Below are 27,829 nucleotides of genomic sequence, written 5' to 3' on the forward strand. Positions count from 1 at the left end.
ATTTTTTAAACTGGCAATTAACACTTATCACTTAATTCCAAAACTTCACGGAGCATTTTGAATTTTTACTAACTTATTGGCACACATATGCCAACAGCACTATAAATGCCTTACAAAAACAAAGGCAATAAACAGACTTTCCACATGAGAAAAATACGTTGCTGTTCATCATAATTTACAATGCCTAATTTTCTTCCTGGAATTGGTACTCCTCACATGTTTCAATCAATCTGTACATATGATAGAATTAGGGATAGTCTCAGAGGTCAAGTGACTCCAGATTTATCATTCTGGTTTATCATTAGAATGTAAAAAACCTATTAGGAAAACAAGCAGTAGGTATTAGCACAATAAACAAGGCTGGGGAGCGGTGTGTTAAACCTCAAGCATCCAGGGCTGGCTACGACCTTCATCTGTCTCTAGGAAGGCTCGGCAGGACGTCACACCATGTTTCTCTCATCTTTCCTACATCCAAGTCAACTCAACCCTCCCATGCTCCCCGCCCCCGCCCTCCCCAGGAGCTTCTACTGCTCCTGTTTACACCAAAGCCCAAATCAAAAAACAGTGTTACACTACAGCATTTTCCCTCAAAAATATTTTGGAACCTGTAGTTATCTACAAGGAACACATGGGACTTGCAGAACAGCATTACCCGTGACAACACATTCTCTCCACCCACGAGAGTTTTTCTGGTCCTCATTCTTTTCTAAAAGTATTTTTCTGTTCCTTCAGTAAAGGACACCTGGTGACTGACTTAGTATTAAACTTATTCTCAATCGTAAGACAGTCAAACCTCAGAAGTGACATGAGTGCTTAAAAGCAAGTGATACTTGAGCACCATGCTAACAAAGTTAGAACCAGCCTGTCAGCATCTTCTTTGTACATGCAAACACATCCCATTTCGCCATCTTGGTGAATCTACAAAGTTTCAACTTAGAGTAAGACTAAAAAGTCACAGTAGATATTAGATAGCACATGCACACTTCGCATTCTGGACCATACCTGCTTTTGTAGACATCCCAATCATGCTCCTCTTTTTCTTCCAAAAACTGATGTCATTTTTGAATGCAAGAAAATCAAAGAGAAGCTGCAAATAGCAAGAAACACATTCATTTGTTCAAGTGTGTAGTAGTTAAAGACTACCATCTGAACTATTCAAAATGCATTTAAGATGGAATTGCAAGAGAAAAACTGTTTTAGAAGCCTCAGAAATAAAAATTAAATACCACAAACAAAAGCTAATAAGAAAAACTGTTTTAGAAGCCCAAGCTCCAAAAGCAGTGCAAAATGACAGGTGGAATTCCAGCTACTACTACAATGCTGCATCCTGTAAAGGAAGTTAGTGACCCAATACAGGGTAACACATGATAGAGGATGAAGAACTGAGGACCCTGAGGAATTGCTCACCACCTTGACAGACCAGGGAAAGCCACACCAAATTAGATTCAAAGTGCTTTGTATAGTACTGATGGTTAATTTAGGCTTGAATAGTAATAAAGTTTTTAAAACATTCCTAAAATATAGGAAGTAATTTTCTCCTCTGTTTCAGCACCAAGAAGTTGATCTGTACTTCAAGGACATAGTAGCATTAAATTTACTTGTATTGAGTATTTTTTCCAGTATTCTCAGTATTTCTGTTCAGAATAGAATAGAATAGTTCAGTTGGAAGGGATCTATGAAGTCTAAAATTGTTCAGTAAAATAAACATTCATATTTAAACCAAGACACACACAATGCTGACAGAGAGACACAACAACAACCAACCATGCCTAGAGCCACAAGCTCTGCACTTTACAGTGACAATTTTTGAAGTAACCTAGATCAGCTGATCTAAATTTCTCCAGGGGTTAGAAGTCAGAGACTCAAACCCTAGTGCTGGTGCCCGAGCTATGCCTCTGTGATAACTCAGCTTAGCAGAAAACGCAAACCAGTGCTGACAGGCATATTAATTCTGGGTGCTTCGGTTCAGCTAAAAGAATAGGTATGATAATGACGCTAAATGTTTTACATTTCAGTCAAGACTGTTTAGTTTATATCTAGTTTTCTCTCATATTTCTAACCTCTTTGAGATTTTCATATTAACTTGGCATTGGAAATACAGCTGACTTGTACCAGAAACCTCTTCTATTGCTCTACTGAAATTACTATTTCCAATAACAGTTCTCAATAAATGAGACAGTTGAAGTTCAACCTACCCTCCACCCCCTTTTTTTAATTTTTTTTTTTATTTCATATGCTGCAATTCCTAAAAACCAAAGTTTCTCTACTTACGTGAAATGCTGCTACGAAGAACGTCAAAGCCAGGAAGTACAGGTTAGTATCAACAAAAATTCCTTTTACTTCATCTGCATCCTTTTCTGAAAACCCTAAGAAAAAGAACAAGTAATTATGCCAGAAATAGTAAACTGTTAATTGCTACCATGCTAGAGTACAGCATAAAAGGAATCTTATTTCACTGGCACACGTTTCATTAAGGAATTATAAATCCAAAACAAAATGGCAGCTTTATTGGTAAAATGCAAGTCTACCTATATTTTGCCCAGTTATTTGGCTTGCCTTACACAAACCCATCAGTCACAAGGAGACTGATGTGCCTTTAACATGTTGTGTAACTACAACGCAAGCTGAATGCCAGAGACACTAATGGCAAGACACAGGAAGTCATTCTGGCCCGAGTGGGAAATAAAAAACGTTACTCAACTTGGCCTCTGAGGTTTAATTTGATACATAAGACAAGTGAGCTTCACATTAAAAACCAGAAAATGAGAAAAGGACTACACTGTGGAGGACAACAAAGGTCAGTGGAAAACATGTCCGTATGTGCAACAGCACTGACCCCAGATTAGACATCAACTCTTTTGACAGTCCTTGCAGAATTAACTTAGAAGCTTTTCTTTAACAAATGGAAAAAAGCAAAGCATCTTCCAGAAATCATGATCTGTAAGATGAATACATATTCTCTACAGTCCTATCAATTCTCCTAAAGGAAGAATATTGCTTTCTTGTTATGTACTGGACAACCACTAATTCAAAAAAAGTTAGAGCCTCTCCATGATAAATATGGTTGCCAGCACCAAGAAGTGCGTTTTCCAGAAGATACAGCATCACTTTGAACTCCTTCAGACAGTGTTAAGATGCTTTCTTCATGAAGTAGAAAGTTCCAGCCACTGTGATCGAAATCCATCGTTCTCAGAAAATACCCAATGCTGCGTTTACAGCAATGGTGCTAGTTATGACACCGCTGAATTCAGTACCAATCTACTTCGTCATATCGGCTGTCCTTCATCACAGCAAGAAGAATGTGAACTTACCCATTTTCAAGTGATTTTGGAGTTTGGCTAAGGTGACCTTTGTGTAAGTTATTCCAAAAGGAAAATTTTAAACCTTACATTTCACTGCCTGCATACTTAGAGAGAACAAGCAGCATCTTAGGTAAGCTTTTTTTCCAGGCAGAGCAGGTATTCCTAGGATCACAGGTCTGGATATACATGTGCATCCAAGACATGGAATATGAAAATTTCGATTACGCCATTCTGAGGAGGCTCACAAAAATTTATGGAGAAATGATGGTGGCCAAATGCCCCAACACAAACTCTGAACAAGCAGTTCTTGATTCTTTCAAGACAGTTATTTTAAGCAGATATACTTGTAGCTTCAATATACATTAGCCTGAGATAAGGAGAAGTAGCTGGATTCTACCTAGGATGACCTTATTCCTTACCTGCCCTCCCTCCCCCAATAAAACATGAGAAAAACTTGTGCTGCAAAAGAAATGGAGAAAGTTGACTCTCAGTTAACACTGTATACAGGTACTGTGTCTTACAGCAATACACTCTGAAACTAGTGCTGAACCAAAACAGTTGTGGGGCTTTTTTTTTCAGAGGAATCGATGCCTTAAATGTTCAGAATGACAGTGAATAACCAAATCCTCTCCCTCTTACTAAATTTTGGTGAACAAAACCCAACACTGAGTAGTATGGAAGCAGCATTACCCCTGCATATGTCTCTTGGGAAACAAGTAGCATACTGCAACTAGCTGCATTAAAAAATAAAAGAAAAAAGATAAATTGGGAATGATTTAAGAATAATTAAAATAATACAGCACAGAGGCTTTTAAGATCTCTTGGCCTGAAAAAAAAGTTCAACTTGCTGTCTGAAGAGCTTAAAAAGAGAGGATCGGAAAAAATCCTACATTCATATACGTCAACACCAGTTCAGTTACGATGTAATTGCTTAACTCTACCATAAAGAAGCCAACAGCAGTCTAGTGAGAGAAAACTGAGTCAGCAAAGATAATCTTGAAAATAAGATGCATATTTTTACGAGTGATGATTAGACTCACAAAGGTGTGTATCAGTGGAACAAACATTTAAAACCACTAACAGCTTGGCTGTACCATCACCAACACAGAGCATATGAGCTTCAGAGTGAAAGTGTACACTTACTTGATTACATTTAAGCAAAACACGGAATGTAATAGTTTTATGCATGTAAAACCTCCAGTTCATCTGAATCACCTTATAAATTTGTAACTGAGCCAAAGTGAGAGGCCAGCCAGTTCTGAAGTGTCACAAGGAGTATGATCAGAACCCAGACTCCTTCTTCATGCTCAGCTTGAGCCCAAAGACTATGCTGTGCCTACCTGCATTTCAGTGTAGGTATATGGCTCCAGCGACCAGCTATACATAGCTTAGATCAAAGTTCATGTAACACTGATGCAGCTTTTCTGTTCCATGGATGACAGGGGAAACCCGTGGCGAAAATTCTCTCCTCCATTTTGGCCTCTTATGCTTTTACAGTAATACCATCCAAATAAAATTTATTTTAAAAATGGTTAATTCACCTCTGTATTCTCGTTTCCTACCATGTCAACATTTTATTTCCATCTTTAACTTAAGATAAAACAATGTAAGATTTGTTGCATTAAAACTTTTCACCAGCTAACTAGAAAGAGTTAAGTGTCATTTATGTACTTACAAGCAAAAAAATTGAGGGGTTGATGGTTTTTTTGTGCTAGTCATTAAAGACAAAAAACATACCAAACTGTTGGAGGGAGTACACAGCATCCTGCATGTGGATCCAAAATCGGAGTTTTCCAAGAGATATTTTGTCATATGACACTGTAAGAGGTAGCTCTGTTGTTGAACGATTTATAACCTGTATTTCAAAAAGATATAGTTTCATTTTTAATAGCAGAAAAATTGCAACAATTATTTCCATTCATTTTTTAAAAAATAAAGGAAAATTATTATATCCCACCATACTTTAAACACGGTATTTTAGGAGGTCAGTTTGTTTTTTGAAAGGGAATAAGATCGTAGACTTCTATACTGTGCTTGAAGTCTTTGTTTTTTTTTCCCCCCACAAGAAATGTTAAATTATCAGCTTATTCTGTTTGAGTTCTTATAGCAACCTCACTGTTACTGTATACAAATGCCTCTGAGACGTTTACACAAAGTTCCCTCTGCTGGTCTCAGCTCAAGTGGGAACAGTGTGTTTAAGGTAATTCTCTCTTTTGACAGTTCTCTGAACCCATATGCTAAGATTACTTAAGCTAGAAGATTTAAAAAAAAAACCAAACAAACATATCCAAAAGGCCAAAGTCAAAACTTTACTAAATTGAGGCTGGTTTTGAGAGAAATTAAAGTTACAACAACTCAGAACAAAACAAAAGGTGGGGAAGCAAGATGGTCCTACTTGCTCAGAGTGGTGAAAGCACCACACACATGCCTGCAAAACTTGGGACATGGGGTGTCACAGCAACCTTCTTCCTGCTCCAAGAGAAATAAATTTCATCTAATCTTCCTGTATCATTTACACTTGCTAAATTGTGTCAGCTCCTTCTGCGTGATAGGTGACCGTCTCTCAAATAAGTTTAAAACAAAGAAAAAAAAAGTCCTCACAGATGCTGGAATCCTCCACAGCTACCTAGGGAAAAGTTCAGGCAGCATGTTTTACACTTTTAAGGATAGCTCAAGACTACACCAAAAGCAAATTAAACGAACACATAAAGACTAGAAGAATGAACTCTGTCTCAAAAAACAACTGAAAGTCCACAAGTGCTGCCTGACAACCTAGTTGAGTGTGACTGTTGCCAAACCTTTGAAAACTAGGAAGTTACCAAGCTTCTGAAATACAACCTACTCTTGTAGTATGGCCTCAGAACATCACATATTACTTCTAGCACTCTACTTTATCAGTACTACAAACTGTGTGTAAACGAAGCAAGCTCAGCAGTATGAATTTTAAAGTTTTCTCTTCGTTAAATCAGAATCTTGTGCAATCCCCAAACCCCCAGCATTGGCAAGAACATTTAAGAACATGAGGAACACATAACCTCTAGACTACAGTACTTACCACAGAAGACCTGCCATCTGGGTCAAAATAAGAGTCAGTTCAAAATCTACACAGCCTAGCACAAGCAGGGAAAATGCATCTTCATCTCCCTGACTTTAGGTCAGGCATACCAAACAGGTAGTGTCTATGCCCCTATTGTTTACAGTCAAACGCTGACCTTGCTCCACAAAAGCTGTATCACCTTCTTCGCTTATCCTTCCCTGCTCTTCACTTACCCCTCTTTATCTCACAGTATACATACTATTAGACCACTCTTTCTGCAGCGCTTGCGAGCAGTTTGGCAAGTCACTACTGAGAAGTCACATAAGGCAGCGCTGAAGGCAAAGTTCGCCCGTTTTGATGGAATAGTCTTTGCAGCACTTCTCAGGATCTTTAATAACTTTAAGGCAGTGAGTTACAACAGCATTAACTGTGACATGCATGACAACTGCAGCAATGTTTTAATAACACGAGAATGCTGACTTATCTGTAAACAGGCTACATGACCAGTTAGAAGTTCATATGAATGTACTGAACTGAACGATTTGTGGTAAGAAACTTAAAACAAAGGACAACGACCACTGTTAAAGACATCACAAAAGTATATCTAAAGAAACACTGGACAAAGCTATCTGTTACCAAGATTTGTAACAAATCCTCAGGACTTTGTTTTGCTGAAAAAGAGTGGCAGGGATGGGGATACCAGTTCTCAAAGAAGGTTCTCCCCAACAAAAAGTAACAAATTCTTTGTCTGAGCTAAAGCTAATGAATTGGAAAGACAATATAGGAGGTCTATGGAAATTTTACATCTATCAAGACTTCCATCTAGAAGATGCTGAATCCAGGTATACTCATTTAACAGTTCACAAAGACTTTTGCTCTGAGAAACTCTGATTGCTAAATTCCAGTCAATGCAACTGAAAAGAACCACAGGGCTTAACTAAGAGATGCTAAGATGAACATAGTTTAGAGGCAATGGATTGCAATGGGTAACTTGTAGTAAAGGAACTGCACAATTTCCCACAGGAGAAGAACTGGGCAAAAAATGAATACAGAAAATTCTATTTAAATGTATGAAAATGCCTTTTTTTAATTGCAGGAGTGACTGAACACTATAACAGATTGCCTAGAGAAGCTATGGCATCTCCATCCTTGGATATATCCAAAACCCAACTGGAGAAGGTCCTGAGCAACCTGTTCCAGGTGACTCTACTCAGAGCAGGGTCATTGGACTAGCAACCTCATTCAACCTCATCCTTCTGTAATTCCATTATTGAAGTTTCTAAGCCCTGATTTGTTTCAGCAAACAAAATCCTTGGATGTACTGTAAGACCAAACAGCCAGGTGCTCAAGTTAGTCTAACATGATAGAGAGTACCACCAGAAAACTTAACCACAAGTGAATTTTCTGGACATAAGAGAACAGCTACTGACTTATCTCAGTGTAGCTCCAGTATCAGCTGTGTTCAGTATGGTCATTTCCCTAGAAGGTACTGGAAGCAACTCTGGGATGCTAACACAACTTCTTCAGTTTAGGGAGTCAAATGGCTCATGAGACTGCTCCCACCACAGCTGCTACTGCAGTGATGTCCTCCATGTCTACCAAAAAGGTAAAAGCAGTGGAATCCAAATATCTTTTGGTGGGGTACGAGGGAGTGCTTGGCAGAGAATTCTACAAGAGAAGAGCCTCAAAACCCAGACCCAGCCTCTGCAGTTACCACACTTGACCACATTAAGTTAAACAGTCATTGATAGAGTTCTTTTGTGAATTTATACTTTTTCATTACAGCAAACAACCTATGACAAAATCTTAATTAAAAAAAACATTGAAGATTACTATCAGAACTGTTAAATGTAATTAAAGGTATTCTATTACTCACCATCAAATCTTTCACTCTGTTGCTTAGCTGATCAATAAATAATATTGGAAGGTAATGCACTGTCTTCCCCAACTGAACCCTAGGATGTTTAAACATGGATTTTATGACTGTAGTGATCTAAAAAGAAAACTACTTTTATTCAAATTAGCACTCATTCATCACTTTCAGATCTACCCATGTAGATATTTCCCGCCATCTTTTCAGGCACATTTTCCTTTAACACACAAGAAAGAAAGAAGCCACTAGCCTAGAGTCTTTCACTGAGAGATGTCTGTACAAAAAATCAGGCATGTCACATTTCTCTTTTTAGTTTGTTTTTACCTTTCTGGATAAAGACAGAATAAGCAAAAAAAAAAAAAAAAAAAAAAAAGAGAACAACAAATGACATTGGCTGTGATGATGCTGAAGCTGTTGCATGACCAAGGGTAGAGGAAATTTAAAGTTTGTTGAAGAGAAACGTGCTGAAGTTTACCACCATATATTTGTATCCTTTGTCTCAAGTATCCCTCTCCTACTGCAACAATGACAACTCTCCGCTACCTCCCCCACCCCTCTGCACCCTGAATGACATCCATCAGGTCAGCAACAGCACATGCTGGAGCTAGCATGGGACTATGAACACGATGGCTGGTATGCACACCGGAAGGCTAGATACTACTGGAGAGACTGCACAAGGAGCAGAAATCTTCTCTGCCTTCTCCTCAACAGAAGCTCTCGCTTGGATTGCTCTACCACCTCACCAACTTTCATGGAACCAACAGAAACTTCCCAGCCTTTGAGACATCTACAGAATTGACCGCTGGAAAGGTATTTAGCAAATCATGACCTATAAGCAATTTCTTTGTCAGTATCTTAGAAAACTTTCTAGCCTAATGCCCTAAGAGAGACAAATTCTGAATGTTCTTCACTAGAAAGGCAGTTATCTACACCGTGATGTTCTCGGCAAAAGTCTATGGAACTAGCATAACAGAGCTTTTTTAAAGCCTGAAGTTGAATTTTAGTTGTTGACAAAAGAAAAAAGTCTCTATGCATGCTAAGAAAGACTGACTACTAAATATACAATGAGCAACAGTAATATAGAAAAGTACTAAATTGAGGCTCAGAAATACTGCTTGGTTACTTAACTGAAGAGGTTTATATTTCTATATAATAACTACAATTAAAGCTACTGCTACTGGAATTGCAGCAGGGTATTTCATATCTAAACTATTTCCTGTGTAATGCAATAACAAAACAGCACTGATGCGTATCTAAACATGACCAGAAAGAATATCCTCGTTCATTAACCCCAGTCCAACCTCTTCTTGTTATGGGCCTATTTTATAAGTTGCTAATTTTGTTTATTCTGGCTGGGAAGCTATCTCAGAACCCCAGGGTCTGCTGATTAAGCAACTCCTTCTGGATTTAACAGGATACTTGTAGAGAAAGGCATCAACATACAGCAGCACAAGCCAACACCGCACTATTTATATAGTTAACACTGGAAGTAATTTAAGCGAGCTGTGAACAGAAGCTACTGCCCGCATTTAGTGGCCTAAAAACCTATCCCTGCTTTTTAGTATTTTCTTGAGAAAGCAACGTAACGTAGGAACACATGCTGTCAAAGTAAAATAAAGCAAATCTTAAAGGGAGAAAAAAGATGACATAGGAGATCAGCTGCACCTCTTCATCACTTTGTACAAGCAATTTGCAGACGAAGTTTAAGTGGAAAGGTCAAGGGACAGTAATTGCTTTAAAGGCCAGAAGTATGATTTGAGAACAAGGAGGTATGAAGTCTGCTGTAGCACTTTACTTGTCTCTTTGTAGTTCTGCTTTCTCTTACTATAACTCTACACAAAAACATTATTCTAAACTCTGAGCTGCTGCCCGGGAACAAGATATCTCCAATAAGGTTTTCTAGTACACAATATCTTACTAACTGTCACTACCAAAATGCAAGCATTAAGAGTACCTATTCTTGTCTCCTAAGTGCCAATTTAAACATAAAATACTAAAGTAGGCCAAGGAGGATTTCTGAAGAAACGTGTAGTAAGTTTACACTAACCAATCTAGTAAAATTCAGTCATCGACTTACATCTTCATGTAACGGTGAACGTCAGCAGGAAGGGATGATCCATCAAACACAAAATCTTCCACCATGACATTCAACGTTAATCTTGACCTCCAGTGAGAGACAGGTTCATCTAGGGCACTGGTCTGTTTTTCTGCTTCAATTTGCTTTAAAAATAAAATACAGGCATACATACTGACAAACAATACGGAATTTTAAATAGGATCATACTCTAACTCACAGAAACTACAGAGTCACTAACTATATCACAAAACAGAAGTCCACTAAGAAACACTTTACCTTAATTTTGACCAGATCAAGTATTTTGCTCAAATACGATAGAATGGATTGTAAAGGCCCACAATAATTTGACACTGAAAAAACTTCAGTGCCTATTCACAGCCTTGTTCATCAAGAATGAATATTCAGCTAATTAATCTTAATACCTTAGGAATGTGGATACTAGTCAAAAAAGGTCACTTTGACATAAGGACCACAGAGTAATCAGATGTTACTTCAAAACAGTCAAAAGGTTATGGTGGATGATCAACTGCATTAATTTTTGAGATTAAAAAGATCAGACCACTTGTTTTGAACTTCCAAGCACTGTGTAAAGCAGTGCTGAAACCGAGTACAACCTTAGCTTTCAGCAGATGCTTATCACCACGGCATTCTACTTGTTTTTCTTTGGATGAACACCACCTGTTCTGACTTCTAGTGTTGAACTCCAGCCTCAACTCATTTTCAACTTCATTCTGACAGGGTTTAGAAATGGCACTGCTGGCTACAGGTGTATTTCAGATCCCAAAGAAGAACAGAGTGAAATTCTCAAGCTCCACCTAACACGAGGTACAACAGCCATTCACACGTATTTCATTAAATAAGACTACATTCCCCCCACCCCCGCCCCTCGCCCCCCAGTGAGTAATCATAGTGTTTGTTAAAGGATACTATCTTACTCCCTTGAATTGAAGTGAAAAGTAAGAACATTCTAAAGGAAAAGAAGCAATTTGACATTGGTCACCAATGTCAAAATCAAGTTCACATCTCTGTTTTATAAAAACAAAGCATATTATTTCACATGAATCCAATTCACTATGGAAAGCAGTGTCATACTGTTACAGAACAATACAGCGTTTCTACCAAAAGAAACAAATCCTTAAAGTAGTAATTAACATTAACTAAGGAAGTGTTTTAATAGCAGCCAGTGTTATAGAGGGCTCTACACCTCTGCTGGGCTGAGTGGTCTACTATTAGCTGATAATCAGGAGGAGGGGTTTCGATTTTGTGGTTTTTTTTTTTTTGTCCTAATATCATCATTAGTGTAAAGATGCAAGCACAGCAGATGCCAATGCGAGAAGTGTCTATAAAAGACGCTACTTGTGTTCAGTTCTTCATCTATAGATGGAAAAATCACCTACCTGTGTGGTTGATTCTCCGGTGAGCAAATTAATCTCTTCTGGTTTAGGGACCATGTACGTGGTCAGAGGGCTTACTATATGCACCTGCTTACCGTCACGCCAAGGCAAAATGCCAGCATGATGAAGAAATATATATGCATATAACGTGCCATTATTTCGTGTTTTCTTTGGTACAGAGACATTCACTGTCCTGAAATACATAATAAATACATTACGAGATAACATAGCACATGCTGAAATATGGGATCAATTTACATAGTCCAGTATGTATCATAATATTTGCATTTCCTAAGTTTTACTATTATCTTAAGATACTGTACTTGCTAGCGTAGCTTTGTTTTGCAAGCTTTGTTTCATGCAACTACAAGATGATTTTTCAATGTAAGAAAAGTTTGTCTAAGAGCCTATTCCTCAGTACCAGGTAAACTGAGCACATCATTTCCACCAAGGCATGCACTTTACCAACGTTTCATTCATGAAATATCCTAGGAACCTTTAATTAACTAAAAAATACTGCTTTTATTAACAGCAGCACTTTGTTCTGAACTCTAAGGCTGAAATCCAACTGACATCTTTCCTGCCTTAGCATGGCAAACATGGTTACTACTTTATGAATAGCCTGTACAGCAAAAATAGCTTTAACCTCAAAACAAAGAATGTGAGAACAACAACCATACTCTTTCAAAACAACCATCATGAACAGTCTACCTTGCTTCATGCATACTTCTGTACATGTAACTACTAGTTAGGACACATCCTTCAGAATTAAACGAAGAACTCATAGTTCGGATACCTACCTTTCGAATTTGGACTCAATATCAAAGTCCTCCACATTCAAAACCAGATCTATATTACTCTCAGCACCAATGTTTGACCGTGTAGTAGTATACACGCTTAGCTAAAATCAAAACACAGCATAGAGAAATCAGAGTACAGACATATTACGTTACAATCACAGAATGGTTTGGGTTGGAAGGGACCTTAAAGGTCATCTAGTTCCAAGCCTCCTGCCACGGGCAGAGACACCTCCCACTAGACCAGGCTGCTCAAAGCCCCATCCAGCCTGGCCTTGAACACTTCCAGGGATGGGGCATCCACAGCTTCCCTGGGCAACCTGTTCCAGTGCCTCACCACCCTCACAGTGAAAAATTTCTCCCTGAAATCTAATCTAAATCTACCCTCTTTCAGTTTAAAACTGTTATCCCTTCCTTTAAGTGCGTGCGTTAGTATGCTTAGAGTACAGATGTGTATGTATTCCAACTTCACTAATTTCCCTAGTCACGTGATGGTTATACACCGGGAAGGAAAATGACATACTCGGAAAAAGTCTAAAATAGCTCTCAGTTATCTGTTCCCTCCTTTTGGGGGCAGAAACGCACTATAACACGGCCTCCAAACACATTTTTATAGGACGACCTATACTTGGCAGTCGAACATTCCCGAGTAAGCTGAGTCGTTTCTGCCGTCCGCCTGCTCTCTCCCGTGTATCTGCCGCCAGATACACGAAATCAAGACACAAAACACAATTCTCGTCCCCCCCGTCCTTCACTCAGCCGCCTGAGCCACCCGCCCGCCCGGGACACCCCGCTCGCCCCGCCACAACCGCGGCCCCAACGGCGGCAGAAGGCGGGCTGAGGCGGCCGGAGGGCGGGCGGGCCGGCCGGCTGTCAGCGCGGCGCCGGCGGAGACAGGGCCCTGGCAGGCGCTGCTGCGACTCCCCGCGGGCCGCCACCGGCACCGACCAGCCCGTTCCGCCGGCGGTCCGCTGTGAGGGCCCGAAGCAGGGTGCGGCCCGTTACCCGCCCGCTCACCTGCAGCTTGGGCCGCCGCGCCAGGTAAGGCCAGACGCAGCCGGCCGCGCCGCCGCCGCCGCCACCGCCCCCCGCCGCCGCCGGGCAGGGCCGCGTGTAGACGATGCCGTACATCACCCAGCACGTGTGCGCCACGTAGACGGCGAACACCCCCACCACCAGGCTGGTGAACGAGCTGCGGCTCAGCATGGCGGCGGCCGCCAACCCCCGCCCCCGCCCCCGCAGCCCCGCTCGGGATCCACCCGGACGCCCCGCCGCCGCTGCCGCCGCTCGCGCATCCCCCACGCAGCCGACCGCCCAGCCCGTCACTTCCGGCGGGCGGAGGAAGCACCGCCCTGCCGCCTAGCAACCGGGCGGCGTCGCGGCGTGACGTCAGCCGGGCGGTGCCCCACCGCCGCTAGGGGGCGCTAAGGAGGCGGAGAGGGGAAACGGCCGCCATGTTCCCTCGCTTGGCGGCGGCGGAGGCGCCGGGCGGGCGGCAGAGATTGCGGCGGGTCGGCTCTCGGCGCGTCCGCCCTCCCCCGGCAGCGCCTGTGGCCCCTCCAGGAGGGGATGGGCCGTGCTGGCAGCGCACTTTGCGTTTCGGGCCCCTGACAACGATCCAGGTCCGGGAAGGGCCCGTCAGGTGAGGTGAGGGCGGCCAGCCCAAGTGCGGTGACAGGGTAGGAAGGGGGAGAGGAGGCCCCTCTGCGGCACCGGGCCCCTGCTGGAGCCAGCAACCAGAGGAGAACGACAGGGACAGCTTGGGACTTAATGTAGAGGAATAATAATAATAATAATGAATCCTTCAGCAGTCTTAACAAGAGATTACCTTTGGTACAGAGACTGAAAGGTAGTGCAATATGATAAAAAAAGGTCGGGAGCAGCAGGAGCAAACACCGAGGGAGAGTGGCAGTAGGCAGAAGGAGGGAAGGGGCCGGGGTCCCTCCATCCGTGAGTGAGGGAAGTAGCCCAGGGGCAGTGCTGCTGCCTGGCTGTCCATCACGCCCTGCGCTCGCAGGCCCTCAAGGGAGCTGGGAAGGCTCTTCCAGGCTGTGCCCTGGGAGTAAAAAAGGACTATTTCTTGTGATCTTCATCTGTCTGTGCAGGTGGTATGAACCAGGAGAAAGTGGTGACGCAGGTACATACCTCAGATACACCTCAGCCGAGTGCTTTGGACAGAAGGTATGCGGGGGCAGAAAAGGCACAAACATGGCTTAGAGGTGACTGCCCCGGCAGCTCAAGCGAGGTGGCACAACAGGGAGTTTCCCCGCAACGCAGATGAGCGAAGAAGTGGGCATGAGCGAGAAAACGGGCACAAGGGCAGGGGCAGTCTGCGGCATTATTGCATGCACGTTACACGACGCAGGGGAAGGTGAAGATGGACAGCTTATTTAAGTGAAGAAAGCAGTGGAGAGTAACAGAAGAGAGTAGGGAAGACAAGGGTGGGGAAGAAGAAGGCGGCATGATGTGAGGGCTCGCGGCTCATGCTGCTACGACAGCAGACCACGTCACCTGAAAAGACACTGAAAGGAGAGCCACGAGGAAGGGCTGGCTGCAGATTCAGACCCCACTGGTGCCTTGTTGAACCAAGCAGCACGGTGGCAGGAGCAGCAGAGGAGGGCTCTGCTGCTGCACAGAAGCAAAGCCAGGGCTATAGCCTGTCGCCTCTGTCGGGCCTCACGCTACCCTGGCAAGCAGCAGGAAAACAGGCTGGGTGGGGAATGGATTGAGAGCAGTCCTGAGGAGAAGGACCTTGGGGTATTGGTGGATGAGAAGCTGAACATGAGCTGGCAATGTGCACTAACAGCCCAGAAAGCCAACCACATCCTGGGCTGCATCAAAAGGAGTGTGGCCAGCAGGTCAAGGGAGGTGATTGTCCCCTCCTACTGTGCTCTGGTGAGACCACACCTAGAGTACTGCGTCTAGCTCTGGAGCCCTCAGCACAAGAAGGACACGGACCTGTTGGAGTGAGTCCAGAGGAGGCCTGTGAAGATGATGAGAGGGCTGGAGCACCTCCCCCATGAGGACAGGTCTGGTCTAGTGGGAGGTGTCCCTGCCCACGGCAGGGGGGTTGGAACTAGATGATCTTTAAGGTCCCTTCCAACCCAAACCATTTTATGGGTCTATGAAAAACAGGGTTAAAAAAAGATGATGTCAGAGTAGGGGAATCCTCACCCTTGGAAGATAGAAATTGTGCATGCATTTTGTGCATTTACACATCTGTAATGTTTCATTAATTATGTCAATCACTGCCATTTTGTAATGAATAAGCATTTGTCAAAATTTACTGCATTTTTGATGGCATCCTCTGGCATTAGTTAAAACATTTTCTAGTGTAATCTGCTTTCATAAGTATAGAGCAAATAAATTACTTGCATTTTAAAGCAGAAGAGAAAGGAAAAATAGATTTAAGCAAAAAAAGGTTCAGGTTTTCAAGATTTTCTTCATAAGAAAGCACGCCACATTGCTGCATGACTAGTAGAACTCTGAACGAAGAAATAATGAGATTAAATTTTGTTTTGGACAAATACACCGTGTTCAGGTTTTTTTTTCTTACATAGAATGAAATTGTACGCATTTGCTGTCACCCACAGATGTCTGTTCTTCCACACAAACCACTGCGTGGCTAACCTGACTTGCGCCAAAGAACGTACTCAAAACCTGCTTCCACCCCATAACTTGAAATTAGAGACTAACATGAAGAAAGACATGAACAAGACTTCCCTTGAAATATTCATATTATGATGAGTGTATTTTTTCTCTGGTAAATTTCCCCAGTGCTTCATTTGTATTCTTAAAAATGTTCATATTAATGGTTCTTATACCCGCTGGACCTCATTATGCCTTTCTCCACCCTCTGTTAACGAATTTCTCATGTATGTAGGTATCTGGAGTGTTGGCTCGCTTCTTGTCTGTTCCCTGGATAAATAAAAGTAGCCAGAGCTACTTCAGTCTAAGTTAGGCAGATTAGTTCTCCAGAGTTGTTCTGGAGCCCCTTTTCTGAGCCTTTTTTGTTCTTTTGATATTCTTCTTTAAACACAGAAAATAGAACTGGAGTCACTATCTCTGTCATTTTTAAGGGAAACAAAGCAAAACAAAACAACAGTAACCAAGCCAAAACCCACGCCCCCACACAAAAAAAACCCAAACCCAAACAAAACCCTTAAACCCCTGTATTTCATACTGCTAGTTATCAAGTAAACAAACACTGATCTACACACCCTGCCACAGAGAACGTACATCAACAAAGCACGCCTAAACGTACGTGGATTCATTCACAATCAACGATTTGTATCCTTTCCCTTCTTATAAACTTTGTTGCTTATAAAAAAATCCAAAAGAAAAAAAATAAATCCAGAGGAAACCAAACATATTTTGTTTCATTTTTAATTTGGCTTCACGCTGAAAATTCAATTTACAAGCCATTCATAAGGAAAACGTCCAGTTGGGCAGAATGAGCCGTGATTGCATACTGCACATCAACACTTGTAGTGTATCATTTAGTTCCCTTTCAGCAAGTCATCGTACGACTCACGTAGCGTAGTTTAAGCGTCTACATCATATGGCTCGCTTCGTCACACGCTACTGACCATTCCAACCTATCGGACAACTAACAAGAAAAGAATGCTCAAAGTGAGGTATTTCCTTTAAGAATTTACTGATCACTGGTATTCAGAGGTAATGTTAAATCATACAGTTTTAAACATTGAAAAATGTACAAAACCAAGTTCCTTTTTAAAAAATATTATCCTTAGTCTTCCATGCAGGCTAATAAAAAATATAAAAATCAAATTTGTAGCACTGAAGCTATACTTTTGGTTCTGCAGGAGTATTCCCCCAATTGGAACCACAAGCTACAGCCACCTTTAGTACACTTACTTGCTTTTGCTTTTCAGCTGTGAAGTATAGTCAGGTCAGTGCAAAGGTAATAGTCTATGTACACATACCACAGGGAGGGAAATTTACAGCAGAAAATAATGCATTCGGATTATTATCATCATCCAGTAGCACTATGTATCGTTACAGATTTACACCGCGTATCCAAGGGCTATTATAACAAAAAGCTCACAGCCAATATGCGTCTTGAAACACCCCAGCTCTGCCTGAGCAGCCTGGAAGCCAGCACAACTTGTGCCCGCTGATGGAACAAGCGCGTTAATACCTTGCGAGTGAGTTCCCACCAAACAGCTTCCCGCTCTGTCGGCACCGGTTTTCAACTAAAAGCATCCTCCTCGTGGCAGTGCCTAACTGTGATTCAGTAGCCGTAAGAGAAAATTCCAAAATTTGATCATGTAAAAGGTTAACTTTTTTTTTTGCTTTTGCATTTAAATGCTCAACTGTATTCAAAAACATAGCAATATTTTTTCCAAAATATATAAACGATATCCTCAATGCAAGTTTAACAATAATTCAAGAGATCAAAACTATTTTTATTTTTTCCTAAATTATTTCTCAGCTTGTTGAAAACTCAATTTTATTCTTCCAAGAAAAAAAAAAAAAAAGATGAACTAGTACCTGCAATCAAATCAGAAATGTCTTGCACACCTGGAGAGATGCTGGGAATTACAAAAAGGTTTAGAAAGTGGTCCCACTGAACAGATGCCAAATACTTCCCGGCACAATGCCGCGACACTGAGATCGTGTAGCACGTGATACAAAGGTAGCAGATGCTTCGTCTTGGTCCTCCTCCGGGAAACAAAATCTATCACTTCTAAAGAAATGTCCTTCTGACTGCTATTTCTAATGTTACTGACAGACATGGAGCTCTTAACACCCTTAGAGCAATTAGAGGAAGCAATATAAACAAACCACCAAACACAAACAACTATAGACGAGCAGCTGCAACGGTTTCGCTTTTTGTCTAAGTATATACAATTGCTAAGGAGAAATGTTTAACTTAAGGATGCTTGATCCACATGTTTAAAAATACAATTTCATTTTTACATGTTCACTTAAAAACTGCTTTTGTAGTCTGGAAAGTACAGCCCTGGCTAACCTAAACCTCCCTTCTGAAATATAAGAAATATTTGCTTGAAATTCATTATAAAAGAAAACATAGGACAAAATATATATACTTAGGGCATACAAGATCTTTACAAGTTTATTTCTTTAGCATTTAAAGTACAAAATTGTCTTCATGCTGGATAGTGAATAAGAGCCATGTATTTGGGTTTTTCTCCCATATACATTCATAGACTTAGAAATAACCTATCGTCAGATGAATTTCATTTCCAGTACCATGGTAGGATGAAAAGTGTCAGAGCTTCTGCTTTCCTCAGTATCCACGAGGAGACTTTGTTTCCAATCACATTTATCGATGCTGCATTTGGAACTTGGAAGGAAACAGGCACATACTGAAAGGGACGGAGGGAGTCGGAAGTCAATCCAATTTAATCTATTTTTATTTCTAAATTTAATTTCTTATTGTTCATAGGGAACAAGGAGAATCTCATGAGCCCTTTCAGACCTGCTGTCACCTGGACACACCTGCAATGGTTACAGCGTGGGAAAAGGAAATTGCTAAAGCAGAACACGGGCCCTTAGTTTTGGCTGGCATTCCCAGAACGCCACTTCAATATTCACCAGCTCCTTATGGCTCAGGGAGAAGAGTCCACCAATGTCACTTCAGCTTAAGAGGCCGCGAGGCCTCCCTCAGGCTGCAGCACAGCTGCAAGGAACAGACAGCACAAGCAAGAGCTAGGGCTACAGAAAACTGAACTCACCAGCCCAAGGGGCAGAAAAGATCCTTCTTTGCTGTGGGAAAAGGCCAGCTGCACGGTGACAGCGTTGCTGCCACGCCAGCCTTGATGGGCTTTACCACTTGCTGGCTCAAGACCAGAAGCTCAGCCTGGTTTTTCCTCCATCTGACTCTTTGGCTCAGAACTGGCACTCTCAAACAACACCCTGTTCATAATTAAAACTACAAAAGTCATTATGACTTTTTTTCTCTTGCTTCTAACATTTTTGGGCCAAAGTGGAAGAACGGAAGCTTAGCGCTACATCCACAGATTATGGTACAGCACCTCTTCTGAGATCCCCGAGCTGACCTCAAATAAGATGTTCGTAAGGCCCAGTGCAACTTAGCTCAGAATAAAGAACAACGACAACTGTGTTGGCAAAAAAACCCAACCAAACCAACCCCAAACCAAATAAGTTAACTACTAGAATAACTTACTCAGGTGCAATCTGTGCCAAGGTGATTCTACTGTTTCCATTCCCAAAAGACTCATCATTTAAAAACCAAGTAAGTCTGTACCGGTTACAGACGGCCTCCCGCAGTCACCCTGCACAGGAGCACTCTGCTCTGCCACTTTGCAAAAGAAAATGGAACAAGCAGCCGCTGCCCTCACACAACTACTAAAATTATTTTGCCTAACGAACTTGCAAGACAATTTTGGTGGAGCGTCAATTGCTGTGAAAAGGCCTTGGTGTATTTCGCAGAAACATAACCCCTCCGTTCTATAAGCCTCTTAAATCCTCTGCTCTCCTGGTATCACCCACTTGGATTTAATCCCATTAGCCATGATAAAGCACATGATACCATCTGGGGAAAAAGAAGACGTTTTCTACAAAACAAATCCCTCCGCTTGTAAAAAACAAAATAATTAATATCTTGAAATAAACCGGAGAGGTTTCCTAGAGAAAGAAACTGCCTTCATCACTATGAAATGCAGGAAATGTTCACAGACGCAAGTCCAGGCACGTCTAAGGGACGATCTCTTTGCTGCTGCATTCCCTCAGTAGTTTTACCTCAATATTGTACCGTTTACGCCCGTCGCCACCACCACGACTAACGTGTGCACCCAGTTCACTGCCTCAGCTACAGCACAGAACGATCCTGTCTGTTCCTCTGAGGTGGTGGGTGCTGGAGGATTTTACCTCTAAGGAGGTCTTACAACTTTCCTGTCACGGTGTGAATACTTTTTTCCAGTCTCCATAGGAAAAAGGCAGGGAGAGCACATGAAACTGTGCTGTCCGTAACCCAAACATTATTGGGATACAAGATGCTGCAGGATCTTCAAGGTATCATCCTCTGGATGAAGAACCGCTGGCTTAATTTCTACTTAGCTGGGACCGCCAAATTACCTGAATGACAACCTCAGTCTTCCTGCTCATCTGTGAAACAGATCTTGTGGTTTTGCTGGACTGATTATTTAATTAATAATTAATTATCAGTGGCACTGGTTACAAATTCTTACTTTCCATTTGAAACTGTTGGACCTACCCTTCTTCTTTCCTTTTTTTTTTTTTTTTTTTTTTTTTGTAAAGGATCTAGCCATATTAACCAGGTAATTGAAGTTTTCCAAATTAGCTGAAGTTCAGATACCTAGAAAATAACAAGCCCTCCGAAGCGCTTGGTTCACGGGGAACTTCTGTCCTTCAATATGAGTTTAGGAGTTGAGCTTAGATTTCGCTCATGTAAAACTCTTGGCCAACACATTTGTAATTTCTTAATGCTAGGACGCTCATGAAAGTGCTGCTAGAAAAAAGCAGAAGCTTCACATTAAGCAAAATGCAACACTTCAGAAGGTCTTATAAGACGCAGTCTGACCTGAAGGAAAATTACACTTAGTTAAATTTATCAGATTGTTTTGGGTTTTTTTTGCATCCTAGTTCAGGCCCATAATATACGCAAAGCTGCGCTTATATACTTTTTCTGAGATCACGGGATCTACAGCACACGGCACTCAAAGAATACAAGCTGCAGAACCTGAGTCTTTCCCCCCCCTCTCCCCCCCATCTTTTTTTAAGGGAGAATGACATTTTTGAAGGAGCGAAGAGCAGAATGTGACTGAAACAGTCAACACAAAAAGCTGTATTTACTGCATGATAATACGAAATAGGAAAAATAACTTAATGGCAATACCAAAGATGGCCTTGTAAGGGAACTCATAAATGAATACAAATACATCTGCTTTAGAAAATTTATCAAGCTATGCAAATGTTAAAGTGCAACGATCCCTCTTCTGGAAAAACATTTACTACTTATTAATGAGTAAAAGACACATTCCATCCAGCCCAATGCTTAAACTAGCAAACAAACCTATTCAGTTTGCATGAAAACATTAATAAACAGCTACGTATAAAACTATTTACTTCCGTGGGCTTTGCCACTGAAGAGGTTGCATCACTTCCTTACTGCACACGTGTCTCCTCCTCAACCTTTGTGACTTAAGGATTTACACCTTCCAAGTGGGATTAGCAAACACACACACACACACAAGCCTGGCTGCTTTTTATCACAGGGAGATTAGCCTAGCCACAATAAATACCTCAAAACGTACAGTGTAATTTACTGGCACAAAAACTAGGCGTACAACCCAATTTTCCATAAGGCTTACAGATTGCCTGTACCGCCTTTTAAGTGTATCTGCCTCCAGCAGCGGACTCCCGAGGAATCTCTAATAGCACGTGCCCTGCTGTGGTTTAAACACGCTTTGCACCTTTGAAATTTTTGCACGCTTTTAGTGGGGTTTTTATTATGTGTGAGGAAATATAAATGAAGCAAAAAATAAAAATAATTAAAAAAAGACTTTTTAAATGTCTTGGATTTCGTGATTTTCTGCGTTACTTTAAATACATACAAAATACAGAGTATACTTCTTCAACAATAACAGAATAGCAAAGCTTTGGCTGGGTGTCTCATACAATATATAGAATTTCAGTCCGATGCAAGAGCTGTACTGGCAAGGGATGGCAGTATTGCATGAAAGTGATAAAATGCTCATTCAGAAACGTCAAATGCCTTCACACTCCAGCATTTTTTTGGCATAAGGACCATTTATTAAGTTAAATTGTTGCAAAGAACTGAAGTAATCTCTTCATATGTCTCCCTGTAAATTTAGGGGCTGTTGATATCGCCAGTTAAAATAAAACAATGTGTTTGTAAAATCTGTGATACTTTAATTGAAAGCACTTACATGTCAGGGCTTGGTGGAGGGGAAAGGAAGCCACTGAAACTTGGCTGTCACAACCCAGCTGTTCCATGGTCCGCTGCCTTTTCAAAAGGCTAATTATGTGGAACTACTGAAACATTTCAGCAGCCAGAGTTTACTAGGTGAGCTGTAATGAACATTGCTGCGGCAATGCAGTGTCTTACAGGGCTCAGCCCTCAAGAAAGCCACAAGTTTACCACCCTACTACTACGAGGCAGCCTAATATTACAGTCTTATATCCTACAGATGCAAGTCACCTAAACTATATCAATTAATCTCAGCTTTTCTGACATTACGTGTGATCTAGTAATGCTTCCATGCAGGCTGATCAGGACTTCACCCTATAATTCATCCTGTTACGTCTCTACCTCGTTCAACAGCCTCACAAAAGAGGGAGCACCGCAATTCATTACAGAATCTAAGTGATGTTTTGTGTGTGTGGTTTGGGCTTTTTTGTTTGGTTGGTTTTTAAATGGTTGTTTCCACCAAGAGTACTTGCTCACCAAGCAAACAAGGCGCTGCGCACTGTCCTTCAGCAGCAGCTCTGGACCAAAATCACTGCCACACATGACTTCCAGCGCCTCTGGACCGAAATCCCTGCCACACATGACTTCCAGCGCCTCTTCACCACGCAGTGTGGCCTCTGTCTAAGGGCCCATCTACTGCAGGCGGCAGCGCCCGTCAGCCCAAGCACTCTGCACAGCTTAGCTGCACTCAAGGGCAGTCGTTACACTCACCACAATTAGAAAACATCTCCCTCACCAAAACAGGTAGGAAACCAAACGAACCCTTTGGTTTTCAGAAGATGGATCCCCAAGCTACACACAGCATACGTGCAAATTAGGCACGCTCCTATTTAGCTAATTTCAATCAGCTTGCTTTGCTCTTTCACAGGTGTGAATGGAGCATCTCTTCCTCTGGAGCTTCTCTCACCCCAAAGGTGTCCACGGGATACTAAGCTTACCTTTTTTCTTCTTTTCAGATACATGTCTCAGGGAACTCTATCTCATCCCCTGCACTCTGAAATTCTCAGATTCCCAAGCTCACGTACAAAGCAAAAGACAACTACTTTAAGAAAGTCAGCTTGAGCCACATGCCTGTCCTGGTTTGAGGTAAAAAAGTCTTGCAGAGGAGATGGCGATACACCCAGACCACAGTTCATGTGCCTTCCTCCCTTACATACCAACTAAAATACATTCTGTATAATCACGGAAAGTAGACCTCAGGACGTATCCCTATGACCCTGGGGCACGATCAACAAAATCAAGTGTTTTCAAAACCTTCAGTGAAAGAAGGCTCCTCACCCCACCTGGAATAACCCATTCTCCTTAGCTTAACTAGGTGTATTGTAAGGAAATTTTCCTAATGCTTAATTTGCCTTTTAAATGAATAGCCTGTATTTGCCATACACATGGAGAAAAGACTGCTCCTATCTTCTCTATAGCAACTTTTTCCATATTTGAAGACCGTTTTCACACCTTCCTTCAGTCTCCTCTTCTTTGGATTAATACTTCTTTTAATCTCTCTCTTTTTTCCTCTTTGAGTATCTTCTGTCCTCCAGACTCTATCCAGGTACTCCCCATCTTTCTCAAGTGTCCCAGCATGGGCAGGTACTTCAGGGTAGGCCTTATCACACCTTGGTAACGCAGAAATACCACCACACTTCTCACGGGCTACACTGTTGATGCATCCCACCATAACGAGTATCTTCTCTGCAGCAATGTGTTAACGGTGCTCAGTTTGTCACACTCTGTACCATCCCTGCCCCAAGATGTTTTATGCAGTAACACCCACTCCCTCCTCCGTTTGTGCAGCTGACTATTCCTACCTAAGTGTAATTCCTTACATGCCTTATTTTTCCAAACCATTTCTCCTATTTTTCATGATCAGTTTTAACTCAAATCTTGTCTGCCAGTCTGCTACAGCCCTGTCAGCTTGGCATGTGTTACACAGATAAATCAAAAGTTTAATTATTATCTCCAAATGAAGACCTACGTCCACATACCCCACAGAAAGCATAATTTCTTACATTTTTTTTTCCCCATACCCTTTCTCTTAAAGCCAGTTTCAGTTTGGAGACTTGCCACGTACAGTTAGGGATTTCTAAGGACACGTTCCAATACCCTAATGAGCTTTAAAATAGCTCCTGCTATTTAAAAAATAGTAATAAAGGCATTTGGTGCAAACACATTTCCTTTCCTTCTGCTAACCCCCCCCCGCCTTTCAAATCTAGTTTTAAATCACTCTAACAAGTGGAAGATTCAAATCTCAACAGTTTTCCAATCACAAAAGCATCATATTTTAGTGCAGCCCTATAAAATTAGTCACAAAAATGACCTGAAAGTAATTTTTGTTTGTTTGGAAGTAGAGCTGCCATCGGAGTTATTTTGCAACAGTCTCCTCCTTCCTACTCCTTGTGGCTTTTGTCACATTTCCTAATCAGTGAAGCTCTGTGGTTTTATAATAATTTAAATTTTTCTTTGAGACCTCCATTGGTAATTAAGGCATCTGGCTTTACAAAAGGAGAGATAAGAAAATAAATGCAGTACAGTTAATGTTGCTATAGAGATTTAACTAGCAGTTCTGTCTTCAGGATGTTCTGCAACTCGTTGCTGGCTTGGCCTCTGAAGTCACTGCAACCTTTCCAAACTTGTGCTGATACAATAAAGTTTCCATAACAGTAACATGCTAAGTTATCTGTATATACAGGCTTGCTACAAAAGAAACCTGTGATTCCTGATAAACAGAGATTAAATACATTGTGTAAATGTCTCCCATTCAGATGTTGTGTGGACATGATTTGAACTGATTATAAGAAAAAAAGCAGAGTTTTGTCATATATTTGCAGATAGTATGTGGCATGTCAGTTTGGAAAAAAATTCACGTTTAATTGCATCCAAAAGATTACAGTAGAAAAGTGTTGGGGTGAGGGGTAAGGGAGCCTTTCCTTTTCATTCTACCATGGAAGAGACTGAAAGAGAAACAATTTTGCCATTCAACAATAAAAAGTAATCCTTAGCAAGTTTTTGCATTTTTGTTTCCAAACTGCTCACTCAAACCAAAACAAAGGGCCAAAATATGCTTGCCTTGCTCAAGAGAATAATCCCACTGAAATCAACAAGACTGACTATGCAAATATGGACAGCAAAGTTTGGCCCCAAATAAACATCCCCGTAACTAGGGAAACACTAATCACCAAAGTGCACTTAACACCATAGTAGCTACAGTTTCTTTATACATGCACAGTTTGTGCGACACTTTGTACATGAAACTAGCCAATGGAATATAAATAAGTGTGCCGCTTCCTTTTAAATATGAACATTAATAATGAAGCACATTCACATTTTTGCCTTTCAAAGACCTTTTTGAAAAAAAAAGAAAATAATAAAAACACCTTCCCCAAAGTAACCTGGAACATGTTGTTAAATATAGCACGTATGATTCAAAGAACGGTATTAAGGTAGAAGAACTTTCACACACAAAACTGTATTTGTTGTATAGTTGGAGTGACTTATGAAAATCCCAAGAAAAGACAATCCTCTCACCAGGAGAGGAAGGTAACAGTTGTAGTGTTAATTCAGTTTCTTCTGCAGGGGTTTGTTTTTATCTTCAGCGTTGTCAGGGCTGAAGTCAGTACAGATACCATTAGGAGCAGAAAGAGATGAAGTCTCCATGCCACTCTCATCTCCCAGCTGATCAGCATAGAGATAGTCTTCTGCAAAGTGTGGGTGCAATTCAGCAAATCTGTAGAAGTCATCTAAAAAAAAAAAAAAAAAATAAAAGTTGTTGTTACACAGAATCAGCTCTTTGAAACACAAGGATGCTAAATTTGAATACTTACACACATATAATCACACGACCACTTTGGAGAAAAATAGCAGCAGTTAACATAATGCTATCCCCCTCGCTTGTTTTAGCTTCTCAGCAGAAGTTTACCACATCCCCAGAGCCAAGATGCTGCAAAGAGTTATTTAAGCTCTCTTAAAACACTTCAGACCAGAGCTTAGCTTCTATGGCGAAGGGCTGAACAGGCTCAGATTTGCATTAAAATGCATGAGGAGCACCACATGCCCTGATTGATAGAGCATCTCGCTGTTCACTGCGGGAAGGGCAGAAGCCCTCCAAACCGAGGAACAGTAAACAGCAAGAGTAGTCATTTCTTGAAATCTGGGAAGTCTTTTGCAAATGTGACCTTTAATGCTTCGCACTCATAATTCTCTTTACCCTAACAGTAGCTGTCATTGCTGCCTTCCGCTTTCAAGATTTCAGCATGTCAAAAGTCCTAATATTTTAGAGAATAATACTGTGAGAAGATAATTAATTTGTAACATTATGAAAAAAACTGATTTTAATGCTGGATACTAGTAAGACAATAAGAAGAGAAAGATTAGCTCTTGGGGGAGTGAGAAAACCTTAACATCAAGATGTAATATTTTGTGTTAAAAATCAGACGTTGAAGCCTTGTTACAGTCTGCCAATACAACTGTTTATTCAGACATGATTTGAACACAAGATACTGTACAGGATCTGAGTCAAAATAAGCTGTTCTGACAATGTAACTGACACTGGAAAAAGCTGGATGTAAACGCTGTCACTAACTCAGTCACCTACAGTGTATCATGTACAGCCCACTCAAATTCGCTGTGTTATCCCAGAAGAGCTCATAATGAGAGGATATTGTGAGTTCCCTGGAGTGCAGCACAGATGACAGTCAAAAGAGCATTTCAGAGGAGGGATGCCCAGTTCCTCCTGGTACAACTGGTCTGGTGCGGAAGAAGGGAACTCCCCCAGCTTTCCTTCTGCCACCCTCCTCTGAGACGACATGTTTTTCTCAATATTCCAAAGGTTAAGGGAATGTCACTTGGCTCACAGAGGCACTGAAGTTGTAGGTCAACCCTGACCCTGAACTGTTGCAAAGGGATAGGTGGAAAGAATGCAATAAACATAACTTCATCCTTCCACAAACAAAAAACTGGGTAGCCTTTATCCGCAGTTTACATGGATCTGAAGTATTTTGGACCCTGTACCTTCAACAAAAGCTGATGATGTTCAGGCCATGAAAAACAACACTACCATCTATGCTGAAAAACCTGTATGTACAACAGGCTGATTGATCACGTAAATAATAAAGTCTTCGGGGGGGGAAGAAAATCTTAAATGTTTGAAAATGCACACAGCGAAACTTTTTCTTTTCATAGTATTTAATGCAAGTTCAACTTTTTTAAAAAAATATAATCTCATAGCAAAGAATGCTATGCACCTGACTTTTTCCGAGAAGGAAACGTAGAACTTTCATATTTTAAATATTTATCGGTGGCAGTAGTTGCAATAATATATTAGAAACACTTAAGTGCAAACTGATTCATCAGAATCAGTTAAGCATGTTCAGTGAATCCAACTGAGTAGATTGTTTT

General features: G+C 41.3%; 2 protein-coding genes across 3 annotated transcripts in view; both read right to left on the minus strand.

Moving 5' to 3' along the window:
- CLPTM1L (CLPTM1 like) overlaps positions 1-13,755 on the minus strand; it is a 28,094-nt gene extending 14,339 nt beyond the window's left edge. The window contains exons 1-8 of the mRNA XM_063326309.1: positions 13,498-13,755; positions 12,484-12,584; positions 11,687-11,876; positions 10,290-10,432; positions 8,216-8,294; positions 5,040-5,157; positions 2,272-2,366; positions 1,003-1,087 (exon numbers count right to left, since the gene is read on the minus strand). Coding sequence (XP_063182379.1) covers positions 1,003-1,087; positions 2,272-2,366; positions 5,040-5,157; positions 8,216-8,294; positions 10,290-10,432; positions 11,687-11,876; positions 12,484-12,584; positions 13,498-13,686 — 1,000 coding nt within the window. The 5' untranslated portion in view covers positions 13,687-13,755. The remainder of the gene's footprint in view (positions 1-1,002; positions 1,088-2,271; positions 2,367-5,039; positions 5,158-8,215; positions 8,295-10,289; positions 10,433-11,686; positions 11,877-12,483; positions 12,585-13,497) is intronic.
- Positions 13,756-19,565: 5,810 nt separating this feature from the next.
- The window catches only part of LPCAT1 (lysophosphatidylcholine acyltransferase 1), a 66,846-nt gene continuing 58,582 nt past the window's right edge, over positions 19,566-27,829 (minus strand). For both annotated transcript variants that reach the window (XM_063326311.1, XM_063326310.1), the window contains one exon: positions 19,566-26,172. In XM_063326311.1, coding sequence (XP_063182381.1) covers positions 25,988-26,172 — 185 coding nt within the window. In that variant the 3' untranslated portion in view covers positions 19,566-25,987. The remainder of the gene's footprint in view (positions 26,173-27,829) is intronic.

The sequence above is a fragment of the Chroicocephalus ridibundus genome, chromosome 2, assembly GCF_963924245.1.
Source record: "Chroicocephalus ridibundus chromosome 2, bChrRid1.1, whole genome shotgun sequence".
Classification (NCBI taxonomy): Eukaryota; Metazoa; Chordata; class Aves; order Charadriiformes; family Laridae; genus Chroicocephalus; species Chroicocephalus ridibundus.